General features: G+C 42.6%; 2 protein-coding genes across 2 annotated transcripts; one reads left to right on the plus strand and one right to left on the minus strand.

Annotated features, from left to right (window-relative positions):
- Positions 1–5970: 5970 nt before the first annotated feature.
- LOC6529017 lies at positions 5971–6908 on the minus strand. Its single transcript, XM_002090013.3, has one exon. It carries the CDS (start codon positions 6878–6880, stop codon positions 6002–6004), a length of 879 nt encoding a protein of 292 aa, XP_002090049.2. The 5' UTR covers positions 6881–6908; the 3' UTR covers positions 5971–6001.
- A 10742-nt stretch (positions 6909–17650) lies between these two features.
- LOC6529019 (rutC family protein UK114) lies at positions 17651–18605 on the plus strand. Its single transcript, XM_002090015.3, has 3 exons — positions 17651–17824; positions 17913–18142; positions 18412–18605. Exons 1-3 carry the CDS (start codon positions 17760–17762, stop codon positions 18531–18533), a joined length of 417 nt encoding a protein of 138 aa, XP_002090051.1. The 5' UTR covers positions 17651–17759; the 3' UTR covers positions 18534–18605.
- The last annotated feature ends 572 nt before the right edge of the window (positions 18606–19177 follow it).

Below are 19177 nucleotides of genomic sequence, written 5' to 3' on the forward strand. Positions count from 1 at the left end.
TTGTGCCTGTCATGTGATGGGGGATCGGGGTCTGGAATTTTTTTTTAGGAAAAGCTTTTAGCTGGGACATCTGTCTGCGGTTAGGGCTAAAACAAAAGCCATGTTTTGCTACGGCACAATTTTTCTATACCAATGCTCCATTGCGTTTTCAATGTGCTAGCTTTCTTCTCTGGCATCCCCCTGAAAGGGTTAAGCGGGAAAGAGCCCATTTCTATTCCACACGGAATATTAAAACCAGTTTCATTTTCGTAAATAATATTCTATCCCAAATAAAATTTATTGTTATATTATATAATTTACCATCATAAGCATAGCCATACTAACAAAAATGGATCACTAAAACCGCTGAATTTTTCCTTAGTGTTGCCTGCAACTTTTACCCATTTGACAGCAATTTCCCTGACATTGCATGTCGATCAGGCTAAAATCCAGCATTCTCCCTCTGCCAACATTTGCCAATTTGGGCTTGAAAGTAATGATTTTTATTACTGCAAACTTCCCCATCTGGAGTCACTTCGTCATGTTCGTGGTGCAGCGATAACCGCGGGCTCTTTGCATTTTGGCCAAATATTAGCACACAATTCGATTTTGCAAGCCAGCCTCCTTCTTCGCGGAGGGGGAAGTGCAGCAGGTGGAGAAGCAGGAGGAGGAGGATCAGGGATTCAGGGGAAAGCAGTCAATTTTCACGAGTGCAAGTGGCGAGTTTTCCATGACACTCCATGATCTCTCCAGTGTCCACCGGCAGCTGTGCGCTATTCGCTTTCACCTGTTAGCCTGAGTTATGTAAAAATCCACTGTCAAATTAATGGTGATTTATATATGCGGTTTAATGGGCACTTGGCATGGGATGTCGGTACTCCGTTTACGGGGATCATGAGCGTAGCGTGAATGTGCTGTGATTGGCCTTAAGCTGTTGCTCTGGGTGAATTATTTTGAATAAGCCGCGAAAGCAGACCATAATACTGAGTACATCACTTCGAGCGTGGAGTACAAAGGTTAGATAAGAACCTTATTCGTCCAGCTAACAACAATTCCATAGTTAAACTAGAATAAAATATGCGCATATTAAAAAGTTTTTAATGGTGAAAGAAAGCGTTTTTCTTTTACATTTTGTTACATTGGTAAAACGTGTAAACTGTACACAAATATTTAGTTAAATTTACAAAAACTTTAATTTTCAATAATTTCTTACAATGCAAGGTCGGCATCGACCTGAACAACACCCGACAAGTGGTCCCGCTTAATCCGTCGTTTAGTTGGACATCCGCGGAATGTTAAACCCATGCACTTAGCGATAATCCAAGTCAAACAAAATGCCTACAAGTGCTTGGGGCTGGGACCGGCGGAGCATGTCGAGGGCAATTACTTGGACCTGGACTGTCCAGGAGTGACTGATGATGGGATCCAGACACCGTCGCAGGCGTCGCGACAAAATGCCACCGCACTCAAACTCAAATCCAAGACACTTCTCGCGAATGGTGACAATAAAAGTGCGATGCAATTTGCGAGTGCGTCTCTAATTGAGCCCACTGGGGAGACAATTGGGTGATAGCTTATACACAGCGCAAAATATTTGGAAAGTACGATTTCTTAATTGAGGGAAACACTTAACTTTTGCAGTGACATTAGACATAATCAAAAATAAGAGTTGGTGAGCAACGGAGACTAATTTTTGTGAACTAAAAAAGTTTTTTTTTATTTATTTAGGTACTACATAGGTAAGTTAAGCCTTCAGTTGCATTTGTTGCATGTAAATTAGCAGAGACGTTTTTAGAAAGGAGCTCGGATGTCAAGTCTTTGATTTAGTCAGAGCTCAGACCCACGAAGGCTCCACGGTTTTCTCGCCTGCCAGGTGACAATCAGCTGTTATATTTTTACTCGAAATTATTTCTTTAATTTTGCGCACACATGAGCGGAAAAGCGTGAAGGAAAATAGAAGGGGCAGGAGAAGTTGGGCCTAGTGCGATTGGAATTCCATTTAGAAAGTTGCACTGGGAAGTCGATGTGGCGGAGGGGTTTAGTTTGCATTTGCCAACTCTGAGCGACATTTGGCCAGGGGAAGTGGAAGGCAGGAGGTACTGAAACCGAAGCCCAGACAGGCGACATTCTTCTCCATTCACTTTTCTTGGCCCAAACAAAAAGCCGTTTAGCCACAATTGGGTCATTTAATAATACTCGTAAAGAGAGGACTTCCCCGCACCGCTCACGATTTCCTATTCTAATTCTGTCAATCATCTCGCTGCAACTGTTGTGCCTCCCCCCTCGCAGTTGATCTCGTGCTCTATTTGATCTTGATTTTGATCTTTAACTGTCTTGACGCATATTTTATTTTGCCACACCCACCCGCCGCGTCTTCCCGCTTTCCTATGCTTTTTCTTTCCAGCGAAATGCTTTCTACCCCGCACTGATTGTCTTTGTATCGGCTGAAACGCTTGGCTTTAATGGTTTTTGATTGATTATCGCGTGCCATGGGTGCTCCGATCTCTGTGGGTGCTCCACAGGCCCTCTCCGACTCCATCTCCAACTCCATCTAAAGATTCAGCTCCAGGTGGTGTCGCTTGGCCCACGATCGAATCTCTTCTTTGTTGGCTTTCATTTGAAATCTGCTTAATTAGCCCAATATGTGTGTCTGCCTTGTTGACTCCCTGCACGTGCTGTGATCTCCTCCTGCTCCACGTCCGTCCATCCATTCTCCAAGTATACCAAATGTACCATACAATGCGATGTCAGTCCCTAGTATAAAAACCACTTGGGCAGCCATGAGTGGGCACATCGAATCGATTGTTGAAGTTCAAAGTTGAAACTTGTTGTACAAGGTGGAGCAGATGGGGTAAGCTACGTGACGCATGATTCATTTATGGTTAAAGGAAATTGCTTTCAAGTAGGTTATTGTTCTGATAAAAAGTATTCCTAGTAATACTGGAAAAATACAAATTCGAATTATTTTGATTATAACAGTATTTCTTTCCAAATCAATGCAAACCAATTAAACTTAGGTAGCAAACTAAGACAAAAGGTTAAGTACAGATGACAATGGTAACCTTATGTGCAATTGACTTCAATTACTAATCCAAATTAATTTTCCATTTAAGCCGTATCTAATCTATCTGCAATACTAGCCTGCCAAACTTTCCACTTATTATTAATACAAGTTGACAATTTTGAACCGTAGTTCCTCGATGACTGAATTTCAATCGCGGCCATCAAAAGACTTTTCCCGACTGACTTTCCCGACTCGCCAGCTCATCACAATAATGTCCTAGTCGGTGAAATGAAATCTCTAAAACGGTGCTATCAAAATGTTATTCAACCAGACGGTTTGGGACGGTGAGGACATATATTCGGGGTTACCCAACCACCAACTACATATGTCAACACCATGAACTTGAAACCCACTGAAGACCCACTGGGCCTGAAGCTAAGGAGCAAGAGCTCAAGCCAAAGTTGCAGTTTCCTCTAAAAGCATTTTGTATTCTAATTAGATTGTCAGTGGCACGACAACAACCTCATTTTGGCTCACAAAATGCCTTTTCACATTTGCATTAGCGCCAACGTGAGGAGAGAAGACAAAAATCTACATAAACTTAGGACAGTTGGTCGGGGGTGCACTGGGAAAAATATGCCGAAGTTCATAAATTCTAGATCTCTTTGTTGAGAAAGGGTTTTTAAATGATCAATAGACGTATTATTAAATGATATTAAGGGATGATTCTGTTGAGGAAAACTCTATTTACACATTCAATTCAAAGTTAAACTCCAGTATAGTAAATATAATTCAAATTTTTGATATTATAATATTGCTTATACACTTGTTAATATATTGAACAATATATCTACACTTACTTTTTAGGTCCTAAATAAAGATAACCTACAGTTGCATTGCTCCTCTGTTTTCTTACCAAACTTTTTTAATTCTAAAGGATGCTGAAATATCTTTACCTATCCCTTACTAGTTTTTTGCTGAAATATCTTTATTTAACCTTATTGGTTTTTCGCACAGTGCAGTGGAGTAGGAGTCTGCAGTTTGAAGTTCATTAACATGCACAGGTTAATTACCGTTGTTGTTGGCCGCTGGAGGAAATGAGCCATTAGAGGAGGGGATTTCCAGCGACGTTGCAGCGCCGCAGTAGCCGAAAGCCGGCGATAAAGCTGGCTAAAAGCATACATAAAAAGACACATGTTAAGTGTGTGTATGGTTTGGCTGGGCTTTACCTCAGCGGCGGGGAGGGACTGTGACAAATGCTTAAGCTCCAGCAGGAGGACGTGGCCGTGGCTCTGCGCTTTCCTGGCCAACATGCAAAATGTGGCACTGATAAGAGACACAAAGCCAAGGAGTCATCCCGTTTGCCGTTTCCTGTCGTCTGCTGCCTGCAGTTGGACAACTGCAGCGGTAAATGAGCATCCCGGGCACGATCATTAAAACAAAAGCGGTAGCCGAGGAGCCATCACTGACAAGCCATGACCAAGAGCAATGGCCAACAAAAAAGCGCTGCATTGCTCATGGGGTTTTCGAATTTCGGATACCTGGTGTTCTGAAATCCGGAGCGTATTTTCAAGTGCTACAAACCAGGTCATCCCAAGGAATACTCGATTGACTTGATTCGGTTCCATTTACTAAGAAATAGTGTATATCCAAAAAGTATGCAAAGCTATTTGTCATTCCTATTTCGGCACTGTAGTTGTTTTCATTACATTAACAAAAGGGTGAACGTATTTACAGAGCATTACTTTTATGATACAACCACCTGTTTTGTATCTTATAAACTGAAAAACTGAAACATGCATCTTATTTATTATTATGAATGAATTTACTTTAACTCTTTGCAACCCATTCATCTCCATTATTAAAGGGTATCCAAAACAAATGCAACCGTAGAACAGCAGGCAGCTACCAAGATTCTGCCTTCTGGTGTTGGATTGCCTTAAACGATCCGCGTGAATAACTAATTTTAATGGAGTCTGCGCCAGCGCCGCCGCTCGCTTCCCAACATTTATCACCCACCATCGGCGCAGAAGCTCCCGGACTGGGCCAGAAGCCATAGCCATAGCCATAGGAGAGCTCAAGGAGCCCTAATCCCAGAAGACAATGGGACAGTTTATTTATTTTTTTTCGCTCCTCGGCCACTTTTTGTCCGCCTGCCCCCACAGACAATAAAAAGTTACTGCCGCACTGCGTAGGACATGCGCAGGTCTTAATGAGCAGAAACGGGAGCAGCAAAAAGTCTAGACAAGTTTCCTGAAAACAACCAGGCACTCTGATTTCATGCAGTAATAAGTTAGCCTGGATTTTACAGAAAGAAGCGATGATCTACAAAAGTTTTGAAAGCTGGAAAGATTTTTGATAATTATGTCTTTGCTCCTTGGCACAAGCAATAAAAAAGCAAAGCTATATTTGTTTCAAAAAACAAATATAATTGTTAAAGAAGCATCTTAATTTCAACAATTTAATAAAATAAATACATTGGTTCTGTTTATATTATTCAACAAAAACAATAAAGACATTTATAGATCACATTATATTTCCTTAAAAATATATAAAAAACAAGAGAGAACGCTATAGTCGAGTTCCCCGACTATCTGATACCCGTTACTCAGCTAGTGGTATCTGTGTGGGAGGTCTACTACACTGACAGTTTTTGGCGGCTTGTGGGCGTTAGAGTGGGCGTGGCAGCATGATTCGGCAAACTTGCGCTGCGTCTATGTCCCTGGAGTCTATATGCTTAATCTCAACTTTCCAGCTTTCCTGAGATCTCGACGTTCATACGGACAGACGGTCGGAAAGACGGACGGACAGACGGACATGGCCATATTGACTCGGCTATTGATCCTGATTAAGAATATACATATATACTTTATATGGTCGGAAACGCTTCCTTCTGCCTATTACATACTTTTCAACGAATCTAGTATACCCTTTTACTCTACGAGTAACGGGTATAAAAAGAAAAGCTTATAAATGAGGCCAATAAGTTGATACTTTCATTACCGTATATTCGGATACTCAATTATAAAGACCCAAATCAGTGGGTCTGGTGAAGTAGATGGTGCTCTTCTTGTCCGCCGTTAGAGCCACCAAAATATTCTCCACCTCACACTCAGAGTTGTAGAGATAGGCCTCGGAGAACTTTGTGTTGGCATGGGCATACTTCGTGTATTGATGGGGAGCCTGGTTGACAGTGACCAGTTCAAAGGCCTCGCTGCAGGTGTCCTTATCGCGATAGTTCTCGTTGTAGTATCCGAAGGGTATGAGGTTAGTTAGCTTTTCGTGCGGAGTGATGATTTCGCCTATCAAGTGACGGGTCACCTGGTTGCTGGTCACACTGTCGAGATTCTCCTGCGGATCTGAGATATAGCCCCTGAAGATAGAGCCCTTGATCTGCACATCGAGGAAGTATATGGCATTGCTGATCAGCGGGAACGTGCTGTTGGAGCACTTGTAGCCGACGCCCTCTCCGCCGAAAGTTTCGCACGCGAAATCATCACCCGGAAATGCATCAAGTGCATCCCAAACGGAAAACAGAATCGTAAACTTGGAGCTCTTGTCGTAGTTTTGAATGCCTATATAGCCACTTGATTCGTCAGTGTAGAACTGCATAAAGTTGTAGACGCCATCGTTGCGAGCATTCGGGCTGGTCATCCACTGGAAAATGCTCCGGATTCCAATGAATCCTTTGCCCTGATACTCGACAATGGCCCTGGCGTTGCCCAGAACATCGTTAAATCGAGGTGAGCCCGCAACAAATTGCTCCTGCCGAAGGACACTCATGAACTGGGACATGTTTTCCTCTGCTTCCTCGCGAGTAGGATGTCTAGCCAGAACTTCAGTTAGACAGTAAACCAGGAAAAGGAAAACTAAGGAATATTTTTTATATGCAGCCATTACGGACTTCGATTGACTTGTGACTATTTGCAGCTCGATCAGCCCGCTTTATATGTGATATCAATTGAGTGTTTATTTTGTAAATGATAAGCAGTATTTCGAGTTGCGAAAGGCTCTTTGAACGATAAGAGTCCACTCTATGGTCTTAATTCAGGGGCAATCCAATACAAATCAATGTTACAAAACTCATTATTTCTGTTTATATATAATAAATTTTTAACTTAAAAGCCTTCTACGTATTCAATTAGTGAACTTATTGTTACGAAGGACCTTCCATTATAAAAATGAAATCAATATATATAAGAGTTTTCTAATGTCAATAACTACTGTAATTGATATTTAATTAAAATACTCAATCTCGCTATTTGAGTGCCCCTTAATAAACAACCAACGTAACTGATAAGACCTTATTCAATCGACACATAATAATGAATACAGCTAGCAAAAAAGCAAAGAAGGTCTTAGGTTTTTGCGCTGATAGTTATGAAAGCTTCAATTCTACGGCTGGGCCAAAAAATTCCTCCCAGTTCAAGGTCCATAACCCGAAGACAAGAGCGGGGCTACAGAGTTCATGTCATAACTCAGCTCTCCCTCCGATCGTCCTCATCCCGATCCCCATCCCCATCCCCATCCCGAATCTTCATCCGCGGCATCAGCAGTCAGAGAACGTAGCACTAAATCAAGCCCACATGGAGTTCAGGCCATGCGACCAGCATCAGTTGTGCTTTCCTCGCTTTTTGACAGCTTTGCGCACAGTAGCAGTTGCAGTTGCAGTTGAAGTGCAGACCCTAGACCTAAGAACAGAAGCCGAGTGCAACTCAACTGGGAGAAAATCCATTGCAGTTCAATGTTTGCGTAATATACCAAACGAACTATACACATAAGCTTACTTGGATCAACCGCGTTTGGTTGATTGCAACTTTGAGAATTGTGCAAGTGGGTATTAAGCTTAGCTTAGTTTAGTTCTTAGCTAAAAAGAATAAACTGTTATTATAATCATTATTATCATAATTATTATCATATGTTAAAAAATTACACCTGTTGCCCTTACTACCAGTCTAAACAAATGAAGTGAACACCCAAACGGATGGCTTTATTTCGGCGCAGCGCAGAAACCATAGTCATCCGCCGCCATCGTCATCATCATTTTGACTGTGGATGATAAACGCAAGCTAGGGAGCAGCAAAGGAGGTGCAGGCCGAACATGTGTTGCCCGTCGAAGATTCAGGCGGAACGCGACCCACAGTTTTGGCCTGGTCTACGAGTGGCTGAATGGTTGAATGGCTGAATGGTTGAATAGCTGATCTTTTCGCCCGCTGTTCGCTGGAACTGGCACAAAACCTTTCGGGGGCTTTCATAAATTTAAAATATCCACGAGAGATGCGCCAGTTGGATGCGAGTTGGACCCACCTTATTTGGCAACGGCCAATGCAGCTTTTAGCCATTTTTATTGACCCAAGGGAGGGAGGGAGCAGCCAGTGGCTCATTAGTGGATTCGGGGGCACATCGGGGCGTATGAGTAATGCCCCGCAATTTGCACGCCTTGAAAGGATTAATTCGTTAACAATTTTTCGCCGCTGTAATATGCAAGACAAAACCAATAAATCTATTAATTAAGCCGACATTTGTTTAGCATCTGTTGCGATTTCCTTTTTCTCTGCGCAATTTGATAAATATGCCCAGTTCGAGTCGAGAGTCTTGTCTCGGTTTCCGAGTGGATTTGCTGAAATTTAAGACAGTGGGTGGTCCGGATTGGAAACGGTTTTTCGGCTGAATGAATCAACTCCCAGTACAGTGGTGCAGAATGACCAAAAAATGGAAAAGTCAAATGCTTGTTTTGAAATAAATAAGCTTTATAAGTTGATTGTGTTATTTAAAACCAATTGAATTTTATTGTTTTTATTACGTTAATGGATTTATTATTAAATTATACATACATCCTCATATGTAAGTATATTTCACTGTACATTATTTCCATCGTGCTGGGCACAATAAAGCAATTGCCGATTGGAAACAACCGACTTGGCAAACTTCTGGTGGTCGCGTGTGTGTATAAATTTGCCAAATTAAAAAGCAACAGCGACGGCGGGCTCAAGAAGGCTTTTCCATGAGGGGCAGCTGGGTGGTGGTTTCGAGATCGAGAGTTGTGAGCCGCGAGCCACCCACCGCCGCCCCCAGATGACGCAACAGGAGGCCCGTTGGAGGCGTCTATAAATAAACTAACCGCCAGAGTAAATCAAAACAAGGCACGAACATGTGGCGCTTGCAGTTTTCCAGCCAGGATCAAGTGGGCCGACTTGGATTGGGATCTCGGGTGTGGTCGCCGCTGTGATATGTGTTCAGAATTGGATCGGATTTGGTGGCTTTGTCATCCCCATCTGGGTCCATAAATTCGATACGCATTTTTGCTAGCAAAGCCGGCCAGTTCAGCTCACACAATGTGGCCATAATGTTTCCGATCAGGCTTTTGATCTGGACCGTGGTCAACATCTTATTCCCATCCTGACATGATTGATTTTTCATGTTCCCTGCGAAGTTGAAGCCTCTTTGAGATCGGTTGGGGACTTTCTAAAAAATATTTCACTCGAGCAATCGCAATGATCACTGCAAAAAATATGAATTTTCTTTTAAAGAGCTTCTAAACATTACTAAGTACAAAAATTGTGTTTTCGATGTCCACTTAATTTATATTTAGTATTAACGATAGGAAATAGTATATTTGTATGTAAAACCAATATAGCATAAACTAAGTTTATTTTCCTCTGTACGAAACATTCCAAATATTTGTTTGTGAAGTCTGGGCCCAACAGTGGTTTTGGCCATATTTGGTAAAAAAAAACCATATATGTACATTCACACCTCCCTCACTTGAGCAGTAACCATTACATCAAAATCAAATTCTGGTGGCAGTAAAAGTGCCTTAAACCGTTTGTAATTGAAATTTATTGTGCCGCAAGTGTTGCACAAATTATTTTGTTGATATGGCCGAAGGATTGATCCCAAAAGCACATCGAAGATCCAAGTGTGTTTTGCCGCCTTGTGCAAGAATCGTCGCCTAGTGGAGCAATCAATCGCCTATATATGGCCGGGAACTGGGGAAATCACTTAGCCAAGACAATTTCATTTGGCCTTATGGCCGACCAAAATCGGCCATGTGAGAAAACTGTGCGGAAAACGGAGGCAGCTGAGAGAAGAATTGCGAAGAATTGGGCTGGGAAAAAGTTATTAATATGGGTCGATTGCCTCGGGGCACCCAACTCCAGAGTCTTCTAGCCGCGGAGTTGGCTTCCAATTTTGGTAGCTTGATTTGTCACGATGCTTTTTTCCTAGTTTCCTTGCGATTCGTTTCTTTTTTTTTTTGTTTGTCCTGTTTTGTTGCAACTGGGAGAAGACAAACAAATTGGTCTGTAGTTGAAAATTGACAAGAATTTCGTGACTTTGTCACCTCTTTTTCCCTTTTTTTCGACTTTTTTTCCTTTTTCACAGCCATCGAGGAGATCTTACAACGCCCTCGAAGGCAGCAGGAGCTTTCTTTCCTTCTGGCCGCCGCTCGTTAAGTGGCAGGCAGCGCGTGCGCATTAAAGTCGCTCCACCGGCTTCAAGTTGCAAGTTGCAAGTTGCCCTCCCCAACTTCAGACCCTCTGAAGCTCTCCCCCTTGGGAAAAAACCGGAGCCCCCGCCCCTGGAAATCACTTCATCATCGGGCATCGGACATTGGACATCGGGGCATTCTAAAGTCAAAGCTGCGACTGGAAAACTTTTGTCTGATTTATTTCTCGGTTTCGTTGGTGTTTCGCTGCTGCTGGCTTTGTTGTTTTGGGCCAACTTGAATCGGGCTTGCTATTCCGGTAATCTGGATTTCCCATCCAAATAGATTCAAAAAATCGCAGTTGCTTAAGTATTGCTTTTAGTTTCTAACATAAGAAACAACAAATTTCTTGTGCTCAAAAAAATAATTTCATTTTCTAATTTTCCTGGTAAGAGCATGAAATCTTCCGCCATCGAAGCAATAATTTCAATTCGCTTATTGTGTTTTTTATCCCTTACCTCGGTTCGTTTGTTTTTTGGTTTGTTTTGTGTGTTGGCTCTACCTGTAACCTTTTGCACTTGGTACCCTTTTTTCAATTTAATGAATTTTTTCCGTCGTTTTCTTTTTGTGCACTCAGTGACAGCTACAAGAGGCTGGTGAGGCTAGTGAAGGCGGAGAGGAGATACTTGGGCACAACTGCAGATGCATGTCGCCTTCAGAGCTCGGAGTTTCCCTTTATTTTGGCTGTTATCAATTGGTCATCGAGGGGGAGTTGGGCGGGGATGGGTTCCATGACCGGAGACCACAACTCCACAACAGCTCCACTCCGGCAACGCCCTCGATACTCACACCCATCCGACTCGCATCTATATACATTTGTTCTGTCCTTCAGTGGCGGCCCATTCAATTGTTGTATTTATGGTCAAGTTTATAGCATTTTGGCCAGACTGCCAAATTGAGAAGAAGAGAACCAAATGCAAAGTTGGTGTCCGTTTGCTCAGTGACACCACCTCCTATAATGCATATATAAACTTAATTTTTGGTGCTCGATGCTTTTGACAATTGAAGTCGTCCCTTTTGGCTATATGGTAGCTGTTATGGTTATAGTTAAACTATAATTTTATGTAAGCATCATTTTAGTTAAAATATTAGGCACCATAAAATATTTTCTCAGTGTGCCTGCTTCTTGGTCGCCAAGTAGGCCAAAACCAGCGCCGCCTTCCTCCCACCGCGGACTATATGAGTTGACATTAGGGTGAACATGGCCAGGAGGAGCAACAACTGGCGACTCGCATCCCATGGACCCATCGACATCGACGCCATCGCCATCGCCCTAGTCTGACCTCGTTGTACCTTGTTGGTTATTGTGGTTGTTTTGTTGTTTTTGCCATGTTGCACTTCTGTTGCTGGCCAATTTGCTGCAATTGCATTTCCCAGTTGGAAACTACAGCTCCGACCGACTCCAAGTGTGCCACTTTGCCGGACGAGATTATGTCGAGGCCAAAGGCAAAGTGGGTGAAAAGCCAGTAAAATGGCAAAAATAAGTCAATATTTGTGTTCGAAAATATGATCGAACTGGGTCATGTGATGCAATCTGTTGGGCTGGTACGAGTGGTACCGACTAATGGTTTTCACCCAGGTGGGCCACACGTGATGTGGCAACCAATTAGTTATTCCTGGAATCAGTTGGGAAATCTGTTAGGAAAAAGCAAGTAACAGGTATCTCTCTTTTCTTAAAAGAAATAATATATTTAAGAACCAATAATAATAACGAAAAATAAATCATTCTGAATATTTCACAACTGAAAATTCCAGAGCTACAGAATCGCTTTTAAATCTCAAAAAACTGTAACGGCCATTAAAGTCTTTTTCCAGATTTTAAATCTCGCACGCGTCTCCACGCTCCTCCTTCCCCAATATTATTAGTGGCTCAAACCCACTCCGCCTTTGAGCAAACAACAATCAATAAGGCAGGCTGCCACGCCCACCTTACTGAATGAGAATGTGAATATGAATATGTGTCTGCCACAAATTTGCCCCTGCCAATAATTCAATTAGGGAGCAGGAGGGGCCAGCAGCCGAATCAGAAGACTCAGGCAGGCAAACATTTATTTCACAATTGGCACACATTTATCAATGGTGTCTGATCTCGGGGTGGAGCTAAGTGCCACAACAAGTACCTAGTGCCGAAGCTAAAAAGCTAAGAAGCTAAGAAGCTCCTCCGGGTGGCTGCAATTAAAAGTAGATTAATAATTCGCCTCTTGCTCGCTGGTGCTGCTGGTTCGATTCGAGTCGGAGGTGCAGCAGCAGCAGCAGCAGCAGCTTAGGTGTAGACATCGTTGTCCATGTCGTTGTCATCCTCACTTTCCTGGACTTCCAAGGCGATTCGCGGAGATGTAGGGAATGGGCAGCGGCTCGAATTACCCACTGGTAATGTGGGGGACGGGACTAGGCTACCTTAATTGCACATTTCATACTTGTTAATTTTTCAATTTTCCTGCCCACCGACTGCGACGTTGAGCGGTTGACCACTTGCCAAATGTCGAATGCTGGAAGTTGGATGTTGTATACTGGATGCCCAATGCTGAATGTCCGGTGCCGAGTGCTGGATGCTGAATGCTGAACGTTCGTTTGTCATCGAGCTGGGTAGACTAGGGACTCAAGACTTGAAATCCAATGGCCCCGTGGACCACACAGATGCCGCTCCAACTGTGCTGCGGTGCACCGAGGGAAAATTGAATTACTAAATAAAATTTAATACAATGGTAGTTTTAGAAAAAAAAATATTTCGAACCTAACCACGACCTTTAAACAAAATATAAATAAATCAAAAAAATGTCTTATGGACAAGGTTATTGGCTTTACAATCTACCCCGGATTTCTTAATAGGGGATAAATTCTTGCATGTCAGGTAGTTTTATTTTGAGTGTATCGGCTCCCGTGGCGGCTGCTGCTCCCAATCGATACAGGTGGACATGCGACTGACCCACCTCGACGCTCAGCGGGCGGTGCAGCTGCTGCAACTGTGGGGGCGCCAGTCCTAGCCCCACCCACTACGCTCCCCTCCACGCACGCTTCTGTGAAACGCTTTTCACTGCACTTGGACCAAATTAATTGCCAGCGATTAAATTTCAAATTTTCCATGCAAGCCCAGAGCAACTCAACCCATAGTCCGCAATCCCATTCGCTTCCGTGCGGCGAGTTTTGCGTGAGCCAACCCCACTTGCCCTCCACTTGCCCTCCCATCGCAGTTAAAAAGTGAAAATCATTAGTTTTCATTTGTGGCGTTTAGGGCGTGTGCCTCGGCCCGTGGATTTGGATCTGGAGCGGGATCGGGATCGTGCAGCTATTTTGCATTGCAAATTAACGAAAATGCAGCGCACACACTAAAAGTGCAATTTTCACTTGCGCGACCAAGTAACATTTTCTTGAGCAGCGTTTTGGCAGTTGCATGTCAACTCCGTTGGCCATCTCCTGTGGAGTTTCGGCCTTTGGAGCGCCAGTGATCGGCGCAAAACGGGAGGCGGAATCGGAACGGTAATTAAAGCCGGTAGAGAGGCACCTCTGACAGATCTTCCAACGTGGGCGTTGTGGATATGAGCGGTTTGAATGGACTTGGTAAACTTGGTAAAAAGCCAATAGAAAGGTAGCAGCGGGGATGGGAAATTCACAAGCAAAAGCACTCACATAAGGAATTGTTTATGGCTTGGTTTATTTGTGTATCTTATGACACTATGTTTCAACGTAATGGTAAACCTAACTATGAACACCATTAAAATATTATATCATGAAAAAAGCCCAAAATGAACGGCAAGGAGCAAGGCAATATTAGAAAGTCATGCAATATGGTTTCTAACTGCACTGGAACTTACATTTTTATACTCCTTACTCGTAGAGTAAAAGGGTATACTAGATTCGTTGAAAAGTATGTAACAGGCAGAAGGAAGCGTTTCCGACCATATAAAGTATATATGTATATTCTTAATCAGGATCAATAGCCGAGTCAATCTGGCCATGTCCGTCCGTCCGTCCGTATGTACGTCGAAATCTAGGGAACTACAAAAGCTAGAAAGTTGAGATTAAGCATACTGACTCCAGAGACATAGACGCAGCGCAAGTTTGTCGATTCATGTTGCCACGCCCACTCTAACGCCCAAAAACCGCCCAAAACTACCACGCCCACACTTTTGGAAAATGTTTTGATTTTTTTCATTTTTGTATTATTTTTGTAAATTTCTATCGATTTGCCAAAAAACTTTTTGCCATGCCCACTCTAACGCCCACAAACCGCCCAAAGCTGCCACTCCCACACTTTTGAAAAATGTTTTGATATTTCTGTATTGGTCTTGTAAGTTTCTATCGATTTGCCAAAAAACTTTTTGCCACGCCCACTCTAACGCCCAGAAACCGCCAAAAACTGTCAGTGTTTAAGACTCTCCTTCGCACTTCCACTAGCTGAGTAACGGGTATCAGATAGTCGGGGAACTCGACTATAGCGTTATCTTGTCTGTAATCTTTTCTCATATATTCAGCTCTAAAATGTAGTATACATTTTCTAATACGACAGATTCAAATATCATTAAGACCACAGCTCCCCTTGGTAGGACTAATATATGGCCCACATATTTCGTATTTGGCTTCCTTACAAATGCCATGCTAATTACTGGGTTCTTTACTATTTCTTCGCGGATCGTCCTTGAGCCTCGATTCGGTCCACCCCCTTTGGGATAAACTGCTTCCTCTCCGATTCTGAGAAATTGAGAATTGAGTAGCCCAACATTGTGTTTGGGATTAGTCGCGTCAATAGTGCCATAAACATAAATCTGCCGGTTAATGGGCAGGAAGGTGGACCTAGACAACGTGACTACCAGTTGGCGGTGCTCCTCCTGCATCTCCATCTGGTCAAGCTGACGTCGAAGCCCGGCAATTACGCAGCAAATTAAAATCAAATAACTTAGCATAAAAATCGAGCAAGCCATAAAAATCACATGCAAATTATAGAGTATCCAATAACCAGACCGGCCCATAACCAGACTGACGGTAGCCGCAGCTCCTTGGTCGCCTTGGTCGTCTGAGAAATCGTTGTAATTTGCGCCATGGAAAGACCTGTCCCAGCATCGTTTTTAGCCAGCGGCGCTCCAATAAAGCCTTAAACAAATGAAGTTATTTGAGCCAATAAAAGATGGCAGCCACAAAATGATGGGGAGCCATCTGCAGGAGTATGTCAAGTGGAAAGGGAAAGTTGATTGGATCGCAACTGGAGAATCATTTGGTTTCAGGTGCGATATTTTTATCAAACAGTCCCATAATAGATCTTTGAGTTTACTTAAAAAAGGGGTCTTTAAAAAAATGCTTTCACTTGTTATAAATTTAGAAAAGCAGTACTCAATGCCTTTATGATTGCCTTGATACTTGCATAACCAATATAATTAGTTACGTTCTTATTGAAATTACCCTAAGCTAGGTTCGTGAACCCCAAAATAAACATGTACCATCCCTTAGTCAAAAATCCGCACCTGCAATAACATCGACATGGGCCATTCCAAGGGATGGAGGCCTTGGAACTCCTCCAACAAGTGCCATAAATATCGAGCAACTTGCTCCCATAACTGATATCTGCAGTATTCTGGGATCCTTGAGGGTTTGAGATGGGACTCGAAATCTGGTTCTGGTGTGGCCCTTTCTTAATGCACACCTTTGCATTGCTGCAACTCAGGGCAGAGGCAATTTGTTATTTGGCCGGTAATTATATGGCATCTTCTCGTTGCCGTTTGGCATATTTAGAGCTTTATTTATTAAAGCATTAAAAGTAAAATTGTTTGCCCAGGCCAGAGGCCGTCATTAAACAAAGTAAATTGTGTGTATAAATCAATACCGGGCTGCGGCTAATTAATATCAATGTCGATTTTGTTGACTCTCGACAAAGAGAAACACAAAAACCCCTGCAACACCCACGAAGATTCCTCTTTTGAAATATGCATTTTTTTCGATTTTGGAACTTGCATATTTTATGCCCATAAAGTGGATCATAAAGTAATTAATGCACTATAATGCGACATCAAAATGCTTCGGGCAGAGGCAGCCGAAAGAAATTTCTTTCAGCGATCAATTGCAACTTCGTGGGATGCACCAGCAGCACCAGCGGGAGTTCACTGAAAAAACATGTTATTTTGAGATCACAGCATCTGGCTTATTTCTAAGAGTTCATCCACAAAAGAAAGATACATCCTAAATATTAAATTTAGAAGAGATAAATTTCTAAGCAAAGGGTATAATATGCATTTAATTTTAAATATAGAATTCAGCAGAAAATATATTTTGTTTAACTCTCGTATTACCAGTATTAACGCAAGCTAAACCTTAAGAATACAATATTATTGGTTTATTGAAAACGTAGAAAGTGTTTTTTTTTCAGTGCTCGAGCTACAGGAACAAAAAACCGTCTGCAATCAATCTTGAGGCGGCGTTTTGCTGGGCGTGTTCTCTTTGCTCTGAGGTTGCACCTACGCTGCATGCTACATGCTGCATGCTGCAGTTGGGGTTGGGTGCAGCTTTCAATCTGGGATTAAGACCCTTTGCCACATTTCAGGAACTTCCCCATCTTCTTCGGGTATGTAATTACAGAATGTTTTCTTTTATCGGTACTTTTGACATGCGTAAAGATTCTGAAACGGGAACCTTTCGGTTAGGCTTTCTTTTTACCTTTTTGGCCCGGCTGACAGCGACTGACAGACAGCAATTGCCAAATAATAAATAATTAGTCGGGGCGGCCCAGATGGGCGTGGCTATGTGACATGGCATGCATTTTTCATGGCGTAAAATCAAATATCGGCTGGCAAAAGCAAAGTCTGCCAGCTAGAGAAAGCGGGTGCGACCCAAATTTCCGAAGATCGGGAATTAAAAATTCCGGAGAAAAATTTTAATGAAGATATTAAAGAAGCTGAGCCAAGTTAATTGTACTGTAGGAGTTCGCGCGAAGCTTAAACAAAACAAAAGTATTTCAGTGCTGTGGAATGATCTTCTATTGAAATCAAAATTTTTGTTTTATAACCATCATATAAATAATAACTAAAAAATTAAACCAAACGATTTACATTTTGAACAGAATAGCCATTTAATTTGCCGCACTTAACATCTCAATAACAGATCCATCAAACAGCTGTTAAACAAATCAGCTGACGGCACCTGCTTGCGCGGAAAAAGGCAAATGAGCTTGTGAAAAGCAAAAGCTGATAGCAACAGCCAGTTGTAGAACGCAAGTCAAAGCTTTCGATCAGTTCACTTTTAGCAGCTGCAATCGGCTTTACTTTTTGTCAGTATCCAGTATATAGTATCGTTTCCGAGATCAAAATGTCGACGATTGTGAGGAAACTTATTAGCACTGCCAATGCCGCCAAGCCAGTGGCTCCCTACAAGTAAGAAGAGGAAAAGGCAAACACATGAAAACTGATAGAGCCACCTCCTATTTAAATTTCATTGTCATTTACATGCATAATCCCATAGCCAGGCTGTGGTGGCCGATCGCACTGTGTATGTGTCCGGATGTCTGGGTCTGGACAAGGACACCATGCAGTTGGTTCCCGGTGGACCCACGGAGCAAGCGGAAAAGGCCCTCGAGAATCTGGAGGCTGTTCTGAAGGCGGCCGATTCCGGAGTGGACAAAGTCGTCAAGAACACTGTGTTCCTGAAGGATCTCAACGACTTCGGGGCCGTCAACGAGGTCTACAAGCGTGGTAAGTACTAAGTACGTTGCAAATAGTCACATAACATATACTTTTGGTTAGCTTTTTCTAAATACTTAGCCGCATTTATAAAATTCGTTTATATGGCAATACCTACTGTATACCAGCCTTTTGATCGCAATCGCCTGATAAGGCAATCGGCATCGTTAGCGCCTTATCACCCATTTATTGTTTACTGTAAAAACTTTATGACAGCTATACTATATTAACAAAAAGAACCCCATATGTATATGGTTTATGTTTCTTATCTGCCGTTCCAGTGTTTAACAAGGATTTCCCGGCCCGCAGCTGTTTCCAGGTGGCCAAGCTGCCAATGGATGCTCTGGTGGAGATCGAGTGCATCGCCTTGACCGGATCCGTCGAGACGAAAACCGTGCAATAGCAACAAATGCCCAGTAAATTGTGAGAAAGTAGGAGCAAATGAATAAAGAAGAGTAGGAAAAGTGCTGGAAAATGTAGTAATTTCAATACTGTTGTCAAATGAAGCCATAAATGCCGAGCAACATTTGTTGCAACATGCAGCAGCCAAGCGGCGAGCAAAAACATGCAACATGCAACGTGCAACGGGCTACGGACAACACACTTTGCATTTAAACCTTATATAGCTTACAATTTAGCGTGCGGCAATTTATCTTTGTTGTTGCTGCGGCTGCTGTGCGCCTTTTGTATTATATTTCATCAAATGTTGCTGCATAAATCAATGGTAGCAACAGCAGCCACTGCAGCAACACTTGCGAGAGCAGCATGTTGCTAACGGTAGCCGCTTAGACAAAGCGATTATTTCACATTCAAATTTAAAAGTTATTCATAATGCCGACTTTGTGCTGTGGTTGCTGTTGTAGGACACTATCCATACACTTCCATAAAATAAGCGTCAGTTTTAGCCATAAAATTAGTATCTGTGTATGAAGTTATAGTTACACGAATGCAAATATCCAGTTCTTTTTTTGCCACCCCAGTTCTTTCAAGTGTATGCTCCATATTGATGCGGCTGCCTTTCAGGCTCTTTTCGCCTTTTACGAACTC

The sequence above is a fragment of the Drosophila yakuba genome, chromosome 2L (genome assembly GCF_016746365.2).
Source record: "Drosophila yakuba strain Tai18E2 chromosome 2L, Prin_Dyak_Tai18E2_2.1, whole genome shotgun sequence".
In the NCBI taxonomy this organism is placed as follows: Eukaryota; Metazoa; Arthropoda; class Insecta; order Diptera; family Drosophilidae; genus Drosophila; species Drosophila yakuba.